This window comes from Dromaius novaehollandiae, chromosome 1 (assembly GCF_036370855.1).
Source record: "Dromaius novaehollandiae isolate bDroNov1 chromosome 1, bDroNov1.hap1, whole genome shotgun sequence".
Taxonomy (NCBI): Eukaryota; Metazoa; Chordata; class Aves; order Casuariiformes; family Dromaiidae; genus Dromaius; species Dromaius novaehollandiae.
Genome location: NC_088098.1, coordinates 64,915,484 through 64,933,063, shown reverse-complemented (window position 1 = coordinate 64,933,063; position 17,580 = coordinate 64,915,484). Strand labels below are relative to the sequence as shown.

The 17,580-nt window shown below is 43.1% G+C and overlaps 1 protein-coding gene across 1 annotated transcript in view; it reads right to left on the bottom strand.

The window, feature by feature from the left end:
* Positions 1-4,719: 4,719 nt before the first annotated feature.
* Positions 4,720-17,580, bottom strand: part of WNT5B (Wnt family member 5B) — a 72,551-nt gene continuing 59,690 nt past the window's right edge. The window contains exons 4-5 of the mRNA XM_064515053.1: positions 14,510-14,802; positions 4,720-6,241 (exon numbers count right to left, since the gene is read on the bottom strand). Of these exons, the coding sequence (XP_064371123.1) occupies positions 5,783-6,241; positions 14,510-14,802 (752 nt within the window). The 3' untranslated portion in view covers positions 4,720-5,782. The remainder of the gene's footprint in view (positions 6,242-14,509; positions 14,803-17,580) is intronic.

Sequence of the window (17,580 nt, the reverse complement as noted above, 5' to 3'; positions counted from 1 at the left end):
TCATTGGGCTTTGAGGAAAATTTCTTCTAGGTACGCTCATGATGGGGAGACACAGTTGCAGAATGTTGCAGAATGTTTGCTTAAAAAAAGATGAAAAGCAAATTACTTTGTTTTTTCCTTTTACTGGGAAATGCTGTCTCTTTAGAGAGGACAGGTGGCAAAGTCCAAACAGACAAACAGGCAGAAAGTATTAAAATTACAAATGAAATTACTCCAAATACCCTTCTTCCCACATGCCCCCCATACATACTGACTAGCTTTCTAGACCTCCCCATGTAAGCTAGCGGTTAAATGTATAGACAATTTTCTCTAGAAAAGGGAGAAGGAGCCTTTTCAATTATATGGGCTTTTCAATCATGTGGGCTGCAAGCCCTTTCTCCATGTGCCTCACTGTGAAGATATGCAAATTCTGGCAACCCAAGGTATACTTTCCAGATTGCATTTACCTGAGTGAAGACAGAGCCCTCATTCTGCATGCTTAAAACCCAAGTCTTGGTTCCCTGACAAGGAGCAGTCTGGATTTTCTCAGACAAACTGGCCTCCCTTTTACTCCTCCTAATTTCTTTCTTTCTGCAATGCCTGTGACCTTTGAACCACCAGCCCACTCGCCCCCTAATAAGCTATAGGCCTTTAAATAGATTAGTAAGGTCTTGCGGAAAGCTCAAGTGCCCTACACAGAGCCAGCATAGTCCAGTACAGGGTAATCTTTAGTACTCCATTTTACAGCTGTCCACCAGCGTGGGGAAAAAGAGAGAAGCTGCTTCTCTCTGCTCGTTGAAGAAGAGGAACTCCTGGCCCTACTGTTGTTCCCCCTTTCTGTATTTGAGGAAATGCTCAGGTCATGCTTTTTTTTTTCTTTTGTAACCCCCTAATGCAACAAATAGATTTTGACTGTCATTTAAACAGCAGTAAGGAAGAAAAGGGAATAGTAACAGCTTCAGGCTCTACAGGAAAGGATTGACAACAGGGAATTTGACAGGAAGGCATGAGCATGCTGTGATCATCATATTATGCTGGGGTTTATATTATCGTTATTTGGGGATTTACAATGGCTGATCATGATTCTTTTTTGTCCCTCCTGATATGTGTCCTGCTGGCCACAGAGATCTGTTTTGCTTATCTTTGAGGTGGGTTATATTTAGACTTCAGAGTTGGTATGCTCCACAGTATGGACCCACTCCCAGAGCCCGCAGCTGTCTCCCCCAAGCTGGAGCTGGAACAGGCTCAGCACACTACAGCCTTTGCACCCGGCAGCCTTCCCACAAACATACAGAGAGGGGCAATCGATGCCCACGTGCAGCCCTGGTGAGGAGTCAGGACACAGCCAGGGTATGTGTTGGGGCCAAGGAGATGGGATGTACCTCTGGGTCCCATGGTTTAGACGTAGCCAGAGTCTACCTTTGAGGAAAAGGGCATCCAATGATATGTTCATATCTGCTCACTGTCTGTTGTATGACACTTCTTTCAGGGCTTGCTGCTCACTGCAACTTTATTTCATACAGTATCTTCTACAGACTATCTGGCCCAAAATGTAGTTAATAAAAGCTAAATGAGAGTGAATGAGCGTAAAAGCCACTGGTTCTGGACAACCTTGTGACAGACATTTTAGAAGTGCCCTTTAGTTGATGGAAGGTATTTCCCAAGGTCTCCTTGCAATGTTCTGTGTATGTGTCAGCTGATCAAAATACCATCTGTATTTCTGTAGCCACAGGTGATTAGGAGTTGCTCCCACAGCGTAATTTAAACCTACTAGACTTCTCCCTAGACAGGGTCAAGTGAGCAGAGAGAGATCCTTGCCTGGTTGATTATATATGACTGAACAAGATCTGCTTCATTTGAACTTTGTTGGGGCTGCAAAACTTGGGTCCAGAGCAAAAGTATAAGTCACATTTATACTACATGTTTGGGTTCAACCTTGCTGTTTCCCAGATGGCAAAAGACAGAAATCTCTCCATCATATTGACCTCTAAATAGCCACAGACTTCCTGAGGACAAAGAATGGGAGCCACCAAACAGCAGAGACTGGCCTATAGTCCAGGGTTTTCCGAGGGTTAACAGGTCCACTTAAATTTTCTCACAACACCACCACTATCTTTTTACTATAATTAATATCAAATGAAGGTTTCTGTTTTTTCTGGGATCAGCTATTTCTTAGCATACCTTGCACTAGAATATATTAAGGACTCATTCATTCAGTTTATGACTTATGTATTACTAGCCAGTTGGGAAATGATGACAGATTTGCATCCTGTTCGGCTTCGTTTAGGAGCTGATGTTCATTGACTTGCAATAACCATATATTTGCATAATGCCTTTAGTTCTGAAATACGTTAGTTTTACACAAGTTACAGGTGGTCATTTCTATCAGCCATGAAGTGCAGCAACTTCAGGGCTGGAATGTGGCAGTTAGTTACCAGCACAGGCTATATAATAACATTGTGTGAATATCTTATCCATATGAAAATGCAGATAGAATTTAAGTAGGCAAGTATTTGATTCAGAAACCAGGCTAACTTTCCTAAGCCTTACTCTTACTACAAGATATTCAATAACCATAAATAAACAAGTCCTGAATTTCAGCTTTCTTTTGTAGAATGCTTCTTCCACTCCTGTGCCAGAGAAGGGTTTTTGTGCAACACCCCCCTGGGCTCCTGCTGAGCCCCTCGACAACTACCTTAGAGCACATGAGCCAGGATTGGCCTGGGCCTCTTTGTCCCAAATTGAGCATATCACAGCACAGTGGGGATACAGCTGTCTGACTGCAAGAGTATATAGAGTAGGCCTTTAATTACATTTTTTCTTCCATATTTCTCAAAGAATAAGGTGGTATCCTGCTCCTCATTTTACATAGGAGGAGACTGGAGACTAAAATGCAAAGAAATTCAGTAACTTGTTGAAGATTACAAAGCAGATAATTGACAGAGCTCAGAATCAAGTTTAACCATCCTCCAACAGCCCTCTACCACTTTGTCCATCCAACAATACACAAAATCTACCACTTTCTAATTTTCATGGTGAAGAAGCAGTTCCTCTACAGTTTTATGTTCGACTTTCTTTGGCTTTGCATCAAACCAAACTTACTGTGCTCTGACTTATTTTATACTTACTACCATCCTAAAGAGGTTCTTTTATGTGTGGGTGCCATATAAATTAAGTTTTAAGCTAGAGCTTAGCGGAATCAAATTTTTGGATATAAAACTCCCAGAAAGTGGAGAAGGCTGAAACCTAGGTCTTGTGAAAAAGGGGATGGGGGGAGGGGGCAAGGGGGAGAAGAAAGTGATCCAGTGGTCACTTCTCTCATATCACTATATGGTCCCATTCCAGTAGAAACTACAGGCTCCAAACAGGCTGCCAAAGGTCCAGAGTTCTGGGACAAAAAGCCAAAATCATCTTCTTTCCATCCAGACAAAATTTTAGGTGGAAAAAGGACATAGCAGGGGACACGCAGATGAATATTGGCCCTAACAATGCCAACTTTTCTGCTCCCAAAGTTGTTTACACCCACAAAATGAGTTGTGGTGCCAAACTGCAAGGAGAGTTGAGACTCCCTTAAATGTGTGGTCTTTATTGGGAAGGCCAAATGAAATCATTTTGAATTATTAGACATATTAACAACACCTAAGGGTGTCATATACAAATATCTGACACCTTTAAGTACTGATGTAATCAGGATGGACAAGAACATGAGGTGAGGGTCGTGGGAGGAAAGGCCTTTTTAGATGTATCCAAGGTAGAGTAAGTTTTATTACTGGGTTAGAAATGTATAGTATCCCAGGAGTGAATAGCTCACACATTTGATCTGATCTTGGGCTCAGTCCAGCTCCCACTGAAGTTTAATGGGAGTTGGATCAGGCCATTGCACTCACATTTTTTCCATGCATGGAAAACTATTTCCGTTACTTTGAATTACAATACCACTGGCTTTGGATTTAATATAATAAAATAAATCTAGGCCACTGTTTTTATTCCAAGAAACTGCATTCTGGGATGCCAGCAAATATATTGCCTGTTGGATTAAAAAAAATAAAATAAAAACTGGACACACTGGTTTAAAAAAACAACAGCTCCTAATTATTAAACATAATTTTTCTTCCTTATGCTTTTCTGGACTCCTCAAATATTTGAAGTATGAAAGGTACATATAAATTCTTCTCTGGTGGTTGAAATGGTGGAATCTGTAAAACTGCAATGTTTTATAAGAAACAGAGGTTTAATATAAAAATAATCTTCATGACTAGCTCTTTGCTTATTGGCATATTTTGCACATTTTAAAATTTATAGTAAAAAAACCTAGGAATGTCAGTGAGAAAGAGGGTGTATATTAGCAAACCCTTATATTTTGGGACTGGCTTCTCTTGATTGTTCTCTGACTGCAAATGAACTCTGCAGATGCTAAGAGGCAGAGGAAATGTCGTGTGCTAGAAACAGCATTTGTTCCCTGTTTTATGAATTGGATTCTACTAAAATTCCAAAGTGGTAAGACTGATTAGCAGACTTTCGTAACAGCTTCTGCCCTACTACAATTTTATTATACTCTTTTATTACCAATGAAAAACACAGAAAAGACTTCCATTAGTGAACATTTGTCCGTATTCTGGGAACAAATTTATCTGTGGTTAGTTTACGTCAGGGAACAGCATGGCCCCTGGGCTCTGAAATACCAAGCTGCAAAATAAAAGACCCCCCAAAAAGAATAAAAACACACATATACACAAGCAAGAGAGGGAAAGAAACCTCAGTGAGGGGTGTTTAATGTTAAAGAGAAACTGTACATCTGGGATGGCGTTGAGAAGGATTTAATAGCGCTGAACAAAGTGACCACCTGCATCCACTTCAAAGAGGAAAAATGGCAGCAGTATGAGGAGTACTTATGCAGTCATGTGCATGTGTATGTGTGCAAAGCTTCTGTCTACTGACAAAAATATGAAGTATATTTCTTTCGCAAACTTCTCTGGGCACAGGCAGCTTCTCCTCTACCATGACAAGTTAAGTTTCAGTATGGGGTTGAAAAAAAATCTCCTGCTTGTACATATCCACGTAGACTGCGCTCTGACAGATTCCCCTCTTTCCGGGTGGTACAGAAGAGCTAGATGCTGGCTTCCCAGGGACTCCCAGGCTGTGCACTTCTCAGCCATGGGTCACGCCTTCCCTCCTCATCGTCAGCTGCAAGCCTTCCACCACCACATTCTGCTCTGTCCAGTCTCCAGGCATGGTTTACAGCACTCTGAATTTTAAGCCATATTCGTGTCCGTGAGACTTGGCAACTTTCCCTCTACTGTGACAAAGCCCTTAAGAGGGACCAAGAATTGCTTCCAAATCCCCCAGTGGGTTTAGTGGCATGGTGGGGTTTGAAATGCAAATAACTAGGCCTCTCCCATGTCTGGCTATAATTTCAGATGTCCAATACTATGCAAAATGCAGACATTTAATGACAAGATAGCAGAAAGAACCCACCCTTCTCCTCCTCCTTGCTGACCTTGTTTCTGTAGTGAGATGGTGTGTGCATGTGCGTGCCTGTGTGCAGGGGGTGTTCTTTTTGTCAGCAGCCCCCTAAGCCCCTTCTCCCTGACTGAAACATCCAAGGGGAGATGCACACAAAGACAAATTCCCCAGCAGAACCAAAGGAATGGCAAACTAGCCAGTCTGATGGGGGAAATTTCAAAACCAAAATGTCTCTTAAATAAGCTTCTTTAATTATTATCATCATCTGTTTATTTATACAAATATAAAATATATTTATATAGATTTATATAATATAGATTTGTTGCTTTGGTGGCTCTTTTCATTTACAGACGTACTGGTCAACGATCTCTGTGCACTTTTTACACTTGACGTAACAGCACCAATGGAACTTGCAGTGGCAGCGCTCCACTTGGACGCTCTTGAACTGGTCATAACCCCGGCCGCAACACATCAGCTCACACCCATCCATGCCCTCTGAGGTCTTGTTGCACAGGCGGCCCTGGGTGCCCAGCGAGCCAGTGGTCTCGTTGCGCAGGCAATAGTCCGGGCTAGGGTCAACGTAGACCAGGTCCTCCTGCGTAGGCATGTTGAAACGGTTGTTCACCAGCTCCAGCTTGCCCTTGCGGCTGATCCTCATGGCAGCTGCGCTGTCATACTTCTCCTTCAGCAGATCACCCACCTTGCGGAAGTCAGCCAGTTGCAACCAGCAGGTTTTGAGGCTGCAGGAGCCTGACACGCCATGACACTTACAGGCCACATCCGCCAGTTTGTACACGGCCTGCAGGAAAAGGAGTGGAATCAGGCAAAGTTGTTGTTATTCTTGCTGCAACTGGCAGCCGGCCTAATTACAATCAATTCTTCACATTTTCATAACTGCTTTGATTATCCCTCAATTTCTGTTGTTTCTCCCTTCAAAAGACGCAAAAGTCTCCTCTTCCGCCTGTTGCAACTGCGGCTTTCTTGTTTCCTAAATATTTCTAGTTCTGGTCATATTCCCTCTAAACATGCCTTCCCCACTCCTCCCTCTCTTCCTTTGGCAGGTCTCTGACCTGATGGCAGGGTCAAGAACATGAAAGAATGAGGAGGAAGAGTCCTATCCTTGTGACATATTTCTGGAAATGCTCCTAGTCTCATGGACTACCACATATTACACCTCTTTCCTTTCGAAGTTCGTAAAAGAGAACACCTGGGAACCTGTTCTTTTGCCATCAGTTAAAACAGGAAATGATGCTATAGTTATAAGAATACATCTGTATCCTTTTGAAATAAATCCATGGATCCACGCCCTTTCCCACTGTCTGTTGAGGATCTGGTTCACCTACAGTTTCCTGAGGAGTTGTTGTTTTCCAAAGAAGAACAAGCAGAGATGGTAGTAGCAGTGTGAAAGATTAGCACCTTTACACTGAAACAGAACAGTTCACATCTTTTCAATGTGTTACCAGTCTCAGTACTTGAAGAGCAGATTGCAAGCCCACACTGCAAATTTGCGCCATCTTGTGTCCAGATATTTCACTACTCTAAAATTACTATTGCTGTGGAAAAGGCCTACATTTTAAAAGCAAATGCAATTTTTCAGTGCTGTCTTTTCTGAGATACTTTAAACTAAATTTTCAGAAGTTCATGGGAGCTAGAGATGGATCGAACATCTGAAAACGTGGCACTGCCTGCTGCAAGTTTGGAAACCAAAATTAACAAATAATACTGAAAATTTAGGCCAGTGAGTTTTAAACCCTCAATAGAGCAAGTATGTGATATATAGAAAAAGGGTGATTTCTCTCCTACTCCCCCCCAGCTGGGAGGAGAGAGAGATTAAAGGGAGGAGAGGGAGATTAAAAAATACTGTAGAATAACAAAGCTCAAAACCCATGAAAATAAACTGAAATGCAGGTTGGGTTTGTTCTTTCCATTACTTTCAAATATAGGTACAAAACTGCAGACTATGTGAGATCCTGTCAGCACTAACAGGAACTTAATAAAGTTTACAAAGTGAAGAGCTGGCATCCACATTAAATCAGAGCTACTAGGTGTTATAGTATTTTACTTCCAGAACTCTTATGCATTAAGTATGAGGCTCACAGCTGTTCTCCCACAACCATCCTGCATCTTGCACATTTGCAGGGCACTGCCTCTGCCAGATCCCACATGCCAAATATAGCTATTTGGCTTAAGCTGCAAAATTACCACCAGCTGTATCTGGTGTGGGAGATCATGGAATGGGAGAAAAAATGGAATATTCTGAGGGAGATGGTGAAATATGTCTTCTAGCCAGGTTTTATGCTGAAGAAAGCAGCCAAACACTGAGGTTACTTCTCTGCCTCACTCATTGACACAGAATAAAGCTTCCCAACTCTCTGCATTTGCTTGCCAATGGGTAGGTGATTAAGGCAATTTCGCATACCAAAACCAAAACAGTCTGCATACAACTACATTCTAAACCAGCAGAGAGAGGTCAGAGTCTTCCTAAAACAAAAATGGTTCCTGGTATGGCTAACATCCTGTGCTTTTGACAGCTAGTGCGGCAATATGGCTTAACTGCTAAATCACATGGAGGCCAACCCAGCTCCCAAGAAAGTCAATGGACTGAGTCCTTAAAACAGAGAAGCTTTAGTTCTGTTCCTCTGAGTTCAATTAACCGAGGCAATCCCTCACAGTGTAACCTAACAGCTACAGGCTGGGAGTTAAGCACTTGTCTTGGACTGAACTGTAACTGCAGAGGACCAACCACACTGTTACTTACAATTCCTGCTGTACTGTAACCAGACAGAACTACAGCTGAATTTAACTGAGCCCCAGACACTTACTATATCCTCACTGCCTTGCCAGTCTGCTTGTTACAAGCTTGTGTTAGCACTTTTTGGTTATGGTTCTGTCAAATCCCAGGCCACTCATGCCTTCCTTGCCCTTGCATATGTTTTTATAAAGTATTATGATTCTTCCTAATCCCAGGCTTTGTTCCTTTAGAAAAACACTGCAACTCGATCCCTCTCAGCTAATGTCATGGGACTGAGTTTACTCTGACTTGGCTTAAAGCAACTGATGCTCAAAACATCTGGCCCATGTGGGTAATAGCTATGCTGTGGAATGTGAATGCTACCAGTTATCGCAGGTAAGCATGGCACCACTTGGCCACACAGCCGCCCCCAGCTCCCACTATCCATGTACTGTGGGTGTAACGGTAGCTTCGGTCTCAAAACGGCTCTCCCACTCTCTCCCTGAACTGCTTGGATGGGGAGAAAGTAGAAGAAATTGGAGAATTCCTTTCTGACTGAGCTGGGGTCAAGGTAAAGAATGACAGACCCCACATGTAGTTCTAAAGGCAGGGTCTGCTCGATGGCCATGCCACTTAAACAGGTTGAAAATACCTCTAATGGAAAGGCTTAATGCCCTTTCCCATAAGCCCAAGTTCTCTTCCAACTCTTCTCACAAGAATGGGAACGGGAAGAGAATTAATGGTGAATTCCTGTGTGGTCAATTAGCTAAACCCCCTTCCAGGCTCTTCTGGCACTGGATTGAGTGACTGACGACTGAGGCCTGCCATATGCTGACTGGGTAAATAGTGTGGAAGGACTGACTGCCACAGTCTGCCAGACAGGGCGACAGATAAGGAACGAGGGGGGAAATAAGAGATGGTGATGGAGACCAATTGGAAAAAAAGACAGATGGAAGGAAAGGACATATTGAGATAACAGCCAAAGACAAACAAACAAGGGCAATAAAGCCAGGAGTCACTGCCACGAGGACTCCGAAGTGGAGAGAAGAGGTGATGGGGTCAGGACTCCCTAAAAGATAAAAAGAGCTTTGCTCTCTTCATGTCCCTCTCACCTCCTTGTGCCAACCACAGAGAACATGGACAAATTCCCCTCCTGCCATCACAGCTCCTCAGGCTTCAAGGAGGGCTCTCTCACCTAGAGGAAACTGAGTAGGGGGACATGGCAAAAATCCGCCTAGAAATCAGAAGACATCACCACTGGCTGGGAAATGGGGGCCAGGCTGTGTGGGCTGGCACTTGGTGGTCACTTAGTAATGCTGACTGATGTGTCTCTAGTACTTTCATGCTTTTCTTTTTTCTTTCAGCACCAATTTTCAGGAATATGGAGTTACACAGGTATCTTCCAACTTCCAAAAACAGAATCTCAGAAGTGAAAACTTAACATTTAGGAATGCAGGACTAGATGGGACCTCCAGGATTATTAAGTACGATCTCTTGCTATTGTGGGCACCACTTCAAATAATATTTTCCTTAAAAAAATTGAGTGGCCTTTTAAAAGCACTTAGGTTTTTAGCCACCATTATTCTGATCACTGTTCCAATGATAAAGTATCTTTTTTCTAATTTCCAGCCTAAATGCATTCACTCAGTTTAGCCATTTGCTATTGCGCCAAATTGGCCTTTTGCTTAAAAAGTACTTTTCCTTCCCTGCTATTTATCCCACTAACATAGACATCAGTCATACCCTCTCTCAACTTTCACTTTGCTAGGCCAAACATGGCAAGCTATTCTAGCCTGCTTTCCTAGGAAAAGATTCCTACTCCTTGGGTCAAATGTAAAAACCCTTTTCTAGTCTGAGCTCATTCTGCATGGGAATATGACAGTAGACAATATTTTAGAGCTTAATACAATGGCATTAATATTTCCCATGTCTTATGAAAATACTTTCCTTAATGCATCCCAGGATATTTGCCACTTTCACAGCCGCATTACATCTGCGATTATCTGCAGCTGGCTGGTGCATTCAGTTTGTTTTCTACTGGTTTCCTAATGACTAGAAGTGTTTTTCATACAAGACCTCAAATGATGGTCTTAATGTTGTTTTATAAATGTAACCCTTTTCTTTACTACTGCAGTCAAAATTAGCCGATGGACAAGATCCAGATTCTCCTCTGTATTCATGATACCTGCCAACTTTGCATCATCAGCAAATTTCATCAGCGCATTCCTAATATTTGTGCCAAGGCCCATAAACAAAAATATTAAGCATTGGCCTTGAGGCCAGTCCTTAAAGAACTCTGCTAATTAAGCACTTTTTAGATCAAAACACACCCTTTCACACAACTTAGTGGCACCTTCCCATGAACAAGTTTCTTATCTGTCTCATAATTGCTGTACTTTTCCTTATCTTTCCCAATTTAACTGTTTCTCATGTGGAAAATACAAGAAATGTCTTACACAAGTTTAGATAAATGAGACCTATCAAATCTATTTTGCCTTTTAGGAAATCAATAATGTCTTAAAAGAAAACTCATGAGTTAGCTTTGTGTGATCGTCCTTTGAGAAATACATGTTTAATTACTCCCCATTTTGCCATTTCCTCTGAGTTATCCTTTCCCTCTAGTCTGCCTGTAAACACTGCCAGGGTCACACTGCCTGTAGTGTCAGGTGCCAGCTCTTTCAGAGTGTTGGGAGAAAAAGTGGGCACTCCCTGTGATTTGAAGACTTTAACCTTTACTGTGTTTTGCTTCCACCTTAGTGGTGGTAATTTCCATTTCTGGAAATGTGCTGCCTTTCTCTCTCCGTATCATTCAGCCTTTGCTCTTATATTTCTAACAGCCAAGAGGAAAGGCTGTCCTGTACTGGCCAAACACCATCCTGACCAGACAGCCCTGGAGCCCATAGCAATGCCGTCTCTGAGCTACCTCAGGCCTATGCTCCAGATCCATTCACAGTCATCTCCTTTCTTGAGCCCAGCACCTCCATTCCTCACTACCCCCAAATCCTCATCCACTCAATCCACCCTAAAACCCCAATCTCATTTACTCCAGAGCCCTCCATTCTTCCAGCCCTTTGCTGTGACTTGACTCCAGTCTCCTCCACTCTGAATCATTCAGTCCGAAACTTCTCTCCTTTAGCAGCCTCCTGCTCCATCCCACCCCTTCCAGATCTTCCAGCCAGTTGTGAACTTCAGTGCCTGCTGCTCAGCTCCCTTTCCTCTACCTGTCCAACATGAGAGCTGCCTCATTGTGCCTTCCTCGCTCCCACAGGCTGCCAGCATCATCAGCCACTGCCGACTGTACTAGGCCTTTCCTGCCCCTTGGGTGCCCTGCCTGGCTTTCCCTGAAAAGCACAGTCCCAGGGGGACATAAAAATTCAGTCTATGAACACGTATTCCACCAGACAGGCATCCTGAGGTCAGAAAAAGACATCTCCAGTGAAGCAGACATACAGTATCCATCCCCATGAGCAATGCCCTCATTCTTACTTGAAACTTGAGGTAAAGTACTCACCTTGGGGACCAAAACTGCTGTCTTTAGACTCAGCCCCATCCTCAGTCAATAGCAGTCTCCCTTCTCCTGATCTCTTCTTATTTGCTTACTATAAGAACATTTCACTATTTTATTACCCTTTGCAGGGTCTGACTCGGCTCAATCTTTTACTGTTCTCACTTCATCTTTACACTTCTTGACCTCTAAGACAGAGCTTTTCTTTATTTGCTATCAGGTCTTTTTTACATTCTTCGTAGGCTCTCAGGCTATTCCTAACAGCTTCTTTGTGGTAGTTATTCATTCAGTGAGGTCTGGAGATTCTTCCTACGAGCTTTTTCCTCTTGCTTGGCATGCAGAATCATAATGGCTTTAGCATCTTTGACTTGAAAAAGTTCCAGACCTCCTCCACATTGAGCTCCTCAGCTGAGTTTACTAACCAGCTCCCTTAGTTTATCAGAATTTGTTCTTTGAACACCACAAGTTTAATTACACAGCTGTTTATACTTCCATTTCATTTAATCTAAAATGACTTGTGTTCATTTAATCAAAGATTATTTTCTATGGCCACTTATTTACAGAGCCCTAACTATTTACCATAACAAGCTTAAAATACCATTGCCTTTTGTTAGTCTCTTTGGAAAACTTTTGTCCAGGTCTTACACTAACTGGAGACAGAGAAATCACTTAGCCTTGAGAGTCTTGTCTACAGAGGCCAAGGAAGCCTGTGCACTATAGCAGCCCACACACAGTTTAAACAAGTTTCTACATTGTCGTAAAGGTGGGACATAACTGTTTTAAGCTGTGTCCCTGAACAGGACAAAACTTTCTTCTGTCTAAAATTGTATCATCGTTTGAAGTCACAGCTCAGTTAGATTCTTGCCTCTGTAACAAGACAGGTATAACAAGACGTGGGTGTTTTGCCCAGGCTGTGGAACAAGTGTCTTCTTACTTATCTTCTAATACAGATGTTATTACTGTCGAGCCAGCCCCTCAACCTACTGGCCATTTGCTTTGTCTGTTTCTTTCAAGACAACAGGAATGGCTTTTAAGAGCCAGCACTCCCTGGTTTAGGCAGAATATTCATTTGTAGTAATCCAAGTTCATGACTCCAGGCATATAGGATGTTCAGTGTAAGTACTGCAGAGAAGAACTTCACTTTTACACTGTTCTTCCATGGAGGAATTGAAGCCCGTTCTAAGCAAGGGCAGTTATAACTCCAGTCTCTTTGCTGTCCCAAGATTAAAAAAAAAAAAAAAAAAAAAAAAAAAAAAAAAAACGCACAAACCACTGAGTTCCAGAGCTCTCAAGCCCACTATTTTCCACCAACTGCAAATTTATCCTGATTCGGTTTTGCAAAAAAAGTATGGAGCATTTGCAATGCTTCAACCTGACATATACCAATTTCACAATCAAAAAAACAGAGTAAGTCTTCTTTGGTGGCAAAACGAAGCTGAAATTATATGTAGAAAAGCAACACATGCCTGGGAAAGGGAAAGATAATTCAGTAACAATTAGAAGTTAGAAAGAGCAGGAAATTGATAAGGAAAACTAAGGATATTAGTGAAGAATGTACTAAAGAGCAAGGCTAAGAATATTTAATAGGATTTTTTGTAGCATTAGAAATAAAATAAACCTTAGAAATGCTCACTACTAGGCAGCAGTGATAAAATTCTTAAACACCTTGTAGAGAAAGCAAAAATGTTCAGTAAAGTTTTTCTGTTCTACATTTGGAAAGAAGCGGGATTAAGCAGTCATACCACATAAGGATGATGATATACCTTCCAGGCTATTAGTCAAAGACAGAGGAATTGAGTGAAAAGCAGGTGTGTATACACTGAAGGTATAAGAAGGAGGCAACTTCACCTATGTCTATGGCATCAGAGAGATCAGTACCAGAACCCTGCATGTAATTCTAGTATCCATTTTCTTAAAGGATATGGGAAAACTGGGAAGGGTACACTAAAGTGACACAAATATGATTTGATGGCTGAAGAAAATGTCTGAGAGCAAGAGAGACTTAAGTTCTCAATCTAGCTGTCAAAAAAAGAGTGGTGAAAAAATTGCAGTATATAAATACTTCCATGGATAGGAAATTCTGATTACTATGGGGCTTTTCAATCTAGCTGTAAAAGTCAGAAAAAGAACCACTTGGAAGCCGATGCCAGATAAATTCAAATGATAAATGAGGCCCAATGTTACAGCAGTGAGGGTGATTAATGATGGTAGCGTACTACAAAGGGAAGTGATGGATTCCCCATCTCTAGGTTTCTGCAGATCAAAACTCGGTATCTTTTCAGAAAATGTCTGTTGCCTAAATGCAAATTATTTGGCCCAAAACCAGGGTAGCTGAGCCGGGTGTAAATTTCAACGATAGCCAGGCAGTCTGGTTCAGTGTTTGTTTTAGGCCTTACATTCCCAAGAATCTGAACAACGCCAGTAGAATAAAACTCCATGAGCCAAAAGACTGTGCTGTTCACCACCACCATGTCACTTTAGCGACTCTGGGAAGAAGTTCCTGAGACATAAACCTTGAAAGTGGGCCATGACCACACCAGGTTGATTTGGTAAGGGCTTACATGTCTGCATGCCTGTGTGCCATCCAGTATTTCAATAGACCCGAAAGCTCTCTGGCTTTAGCTTAATGGCTGTCTTTCATTGCCAGACTGGAATGTAATACTGTCTACAATCAGAGAAATGGAAACAATGTGACCATACACCCTTTCAAGGGAGTTACTCAGCACTGTTGGGCTATCCCTCATCAAATCTCCAGGCAATGTGTTATCCAACTACATCCTGAACTCAAACTCTGCCTCTGAGAAACAGGAAAGGGTCAGCATTCATCTTACCCTGCGACCAGCCTCGTTGTTCTGCAAGTTCATCAGCATGCGAGCCTGCTCCTCTGAACCTCTCACGTAGTTTTTCTCCCTCTCCTTGGCATCCACAAACTCCTTGGCAAAACGATATCCATACTCCACATTATCCCCACAGCCTCCCCACAGCCAGTCTCGAGGCAAGTCCTTGGGCCGGGCTGTCCGGCTGCAGCCACAGCTGGAGAGCTCTCCTTCCCGGCAAGCCCGGCTGATCGCATTCACCACCCCGGCAGCACTGACAGCGTAGGTGAAAGCAGTCTCTCGGCTACCTGTGAGAGAGACATGAGAAGCAAATTAACAAAAGACAGATCTCTTAACGAACACAACAGACATGAAGGAGGGACCATACTGACCCCAAGCAGTAGGAAATGACGTGATGTGAGTAGGCTCACATAATTAACTGGAACAAAGACATGGACAATCAAGTTTAAGGGAAACACGCTATTCTGGCAAAGGGGAGTGGGAACTGTCATAATACAGGCTTACATTCCCTTTTTCTTTCCATTTCATATTAATGGCTTCAGTCAACTGACTGTTCAGTCCTGGCAGTTTCTGTGCACCCAGGATCAAACCCAAATATTCTCTGTCATACCAAGGAAGGGGCTAAGATTCCTGCTATGGCCTGGAGGAATATTCTTGTGAATAGCATGTTCTTTATGAATTTGTAGGTGCTCCTCTTCAAGGATTATTATTACACTCATCTTTGCCATTTAAGAATCCTGGAAACTCCAACCGTTAGCCCAAAGAAATAGCGACATCATGGGCAAGGACTGCTCAGCCTCGATCCCATTTCTGCCTCAGATCAACCTTTCAGTGTGCTGTGATTCTAACCTGGAGCAATTGCTCAAGCTGCATCATGCTGCCTTGTCCACTGAATCTGCCAATAATCATTGAGAGCAACGCATGAAGTCAGGTCTGTGCAAGAGAAGCAATCCAGTTTAACCAACTATCATTCTAGAACTGTTTTAGTTTAATTGGAACAAACACTTCTTATGGACACCTCAGTTCAGATCTACCTTATTTTGGTTTAATTAAGGTCTGCTGGTAATCAGTTCAAGATAAACTAAAGGAAACCATTCTTACACTAAAACATCAAGACAGAGGCTCTCCCAACACCTACAGAACTGCAGTGCTGGAACGAGTAAAACTTTCCCATGTAGAGAATAATAAATGAAAAGACTTTCCATTTGCACTTCTACTAGAGACTGCCCTACTTGGAGTGTATTCCCTATACAGTTTAGAATACAAGCCAAGCAGCTGGATCAGTCTCCAGCTACATATTCCTGGCATTGATTCAGCCCCAATTTGACCAGGGCACCTCTGCAGCCAGAACACCACATAAGGCCAAGTGTGCTGCACAACCCGGTGCTGTGGGTCCAGGGGGAAAGAAGGGGGCAGTGAGGCAATCCACACCTGCGCTGACACCACATAGTGTAATAAATAACTGAACCAACACCTTCTGGGTCATTGTGTGTCATCAAACTTTCAGATGATAAAGAGAACAACTGCCAAAGCTTTGCTGGAATAAGCAGTATGATTGTGAAAAGCTACTTGCACCAAACCCCGGCAAGAGATGACTGTCTAATGCTCTCAGCCAAATAAGACTGACCTCAGAGGGCAGATCCTCCAAGAACAGTTTGCTACCAATGCATGAGGCTCTCAGTGCCAGCTCCCTCAGCAGGACTGAGCTGATGCTTTAGGTATGCTCTTGTTCCAATTTGCAGGAGCTGACAATCTGCAATTAATAGCAGCTTATCACCAGCTTAGCGGTACTTGACCCAAGACAAAGGCAAGTGGTTACCCACCCACCTTGCAGAACAACCTGTGATTTGTTTTTTTTCCTAAATGAGGGTTGTACACTAAGGGTTTCTGCCAAAACAGCTGCTGCTCTGGAGTAGATCACAAGGCCAATCAAACTGCTACAAGGGATGCATACTGTAGAAAGGAGGGCCTTAATAGCAGATCCTAAGGGAAGGATTACAGCCTCCAAAACATCCCTGGAAGGAGAGGTAAAGAGAGTGACTCCTAGTCAAGGTAATTCAGCTGAAACCGGCTGCTAAGGGAGTTGCAGTCATTTTGCAGTGAGCAACATTGAACTTTTACTCATCTTGCTTGTTTTGCATGTTATGCATACTTTTAAGGTAATGGGCTAACATGCAGCTTACCCCTACCGCTACTGTGCCTGTATGCAGAGCGTTCAAAACACATACAACAAGAGGACCTCCTAATGTGGCAGTTTGTTCAACAGAGAGTGCATGAATCCAGGTGCTTAGGATCCTTAAAGTGTGGTTGAGATTCCTGTACTGAAACTATAGACTGGATCTGTGCTTTTACTATCCACGTTTTAACCATCTCCGTGTCTGAGATTGTAGCAGCATCACAGCTCAGTGCACCTGGGGGATTTAAGGGGTTCAAGCTGCTGAAGATGGCAGCAGGAGAGGCTGACACAAGCAGTGGTGGTTTTGTTCCTTGCTGCGCACAAAGGAGAACAAACCATGGTCTTCAGTATATGTAGTCTTGGAACACTATGGCTTGGTTTGGAAGGTGGGTTCAGGTATGGGTGTGAAATCCTGTGCTAATACAAAGCAAATCTGTAGTTGGCAACTATGAACTTAAACATCCTAGTTTTCATTTGGTCTCTTCACTGTGTTGTCTCTGCTCTCCTACCACACCTTCCAGCCAGGAAAGAGTATTAGGGTTTTACCTCATCTGCTTTTCTCAAAATTCGCTCCAGTTCCGCACTGCTATGGTATCGCCTCAACTGACAGGTCAGTGTTATTCCCTAAATATGTGCAAACATGAACAAAGGTTACAGAGAAGGTCACGCCTTCGGTAAGCTCTCCTGGGCAGGTTGGGTGTTTGTGAGCGGAGGCTGCTGTGCCCTGGGCAGGCTGGGGGTGATGCCTGGGGGCTGTGGTCCACAGGCTGGTGTGGGAGCCTGGCAGGGCTGGGAGCAGGGCTCTCCGTGGAGCAATGCTGCCCTCCTGTGCCTGCCTGGCTCCCCACTCCCCAGGCACAGGCCATGGACCAGGGACTGAGCCAGGGGC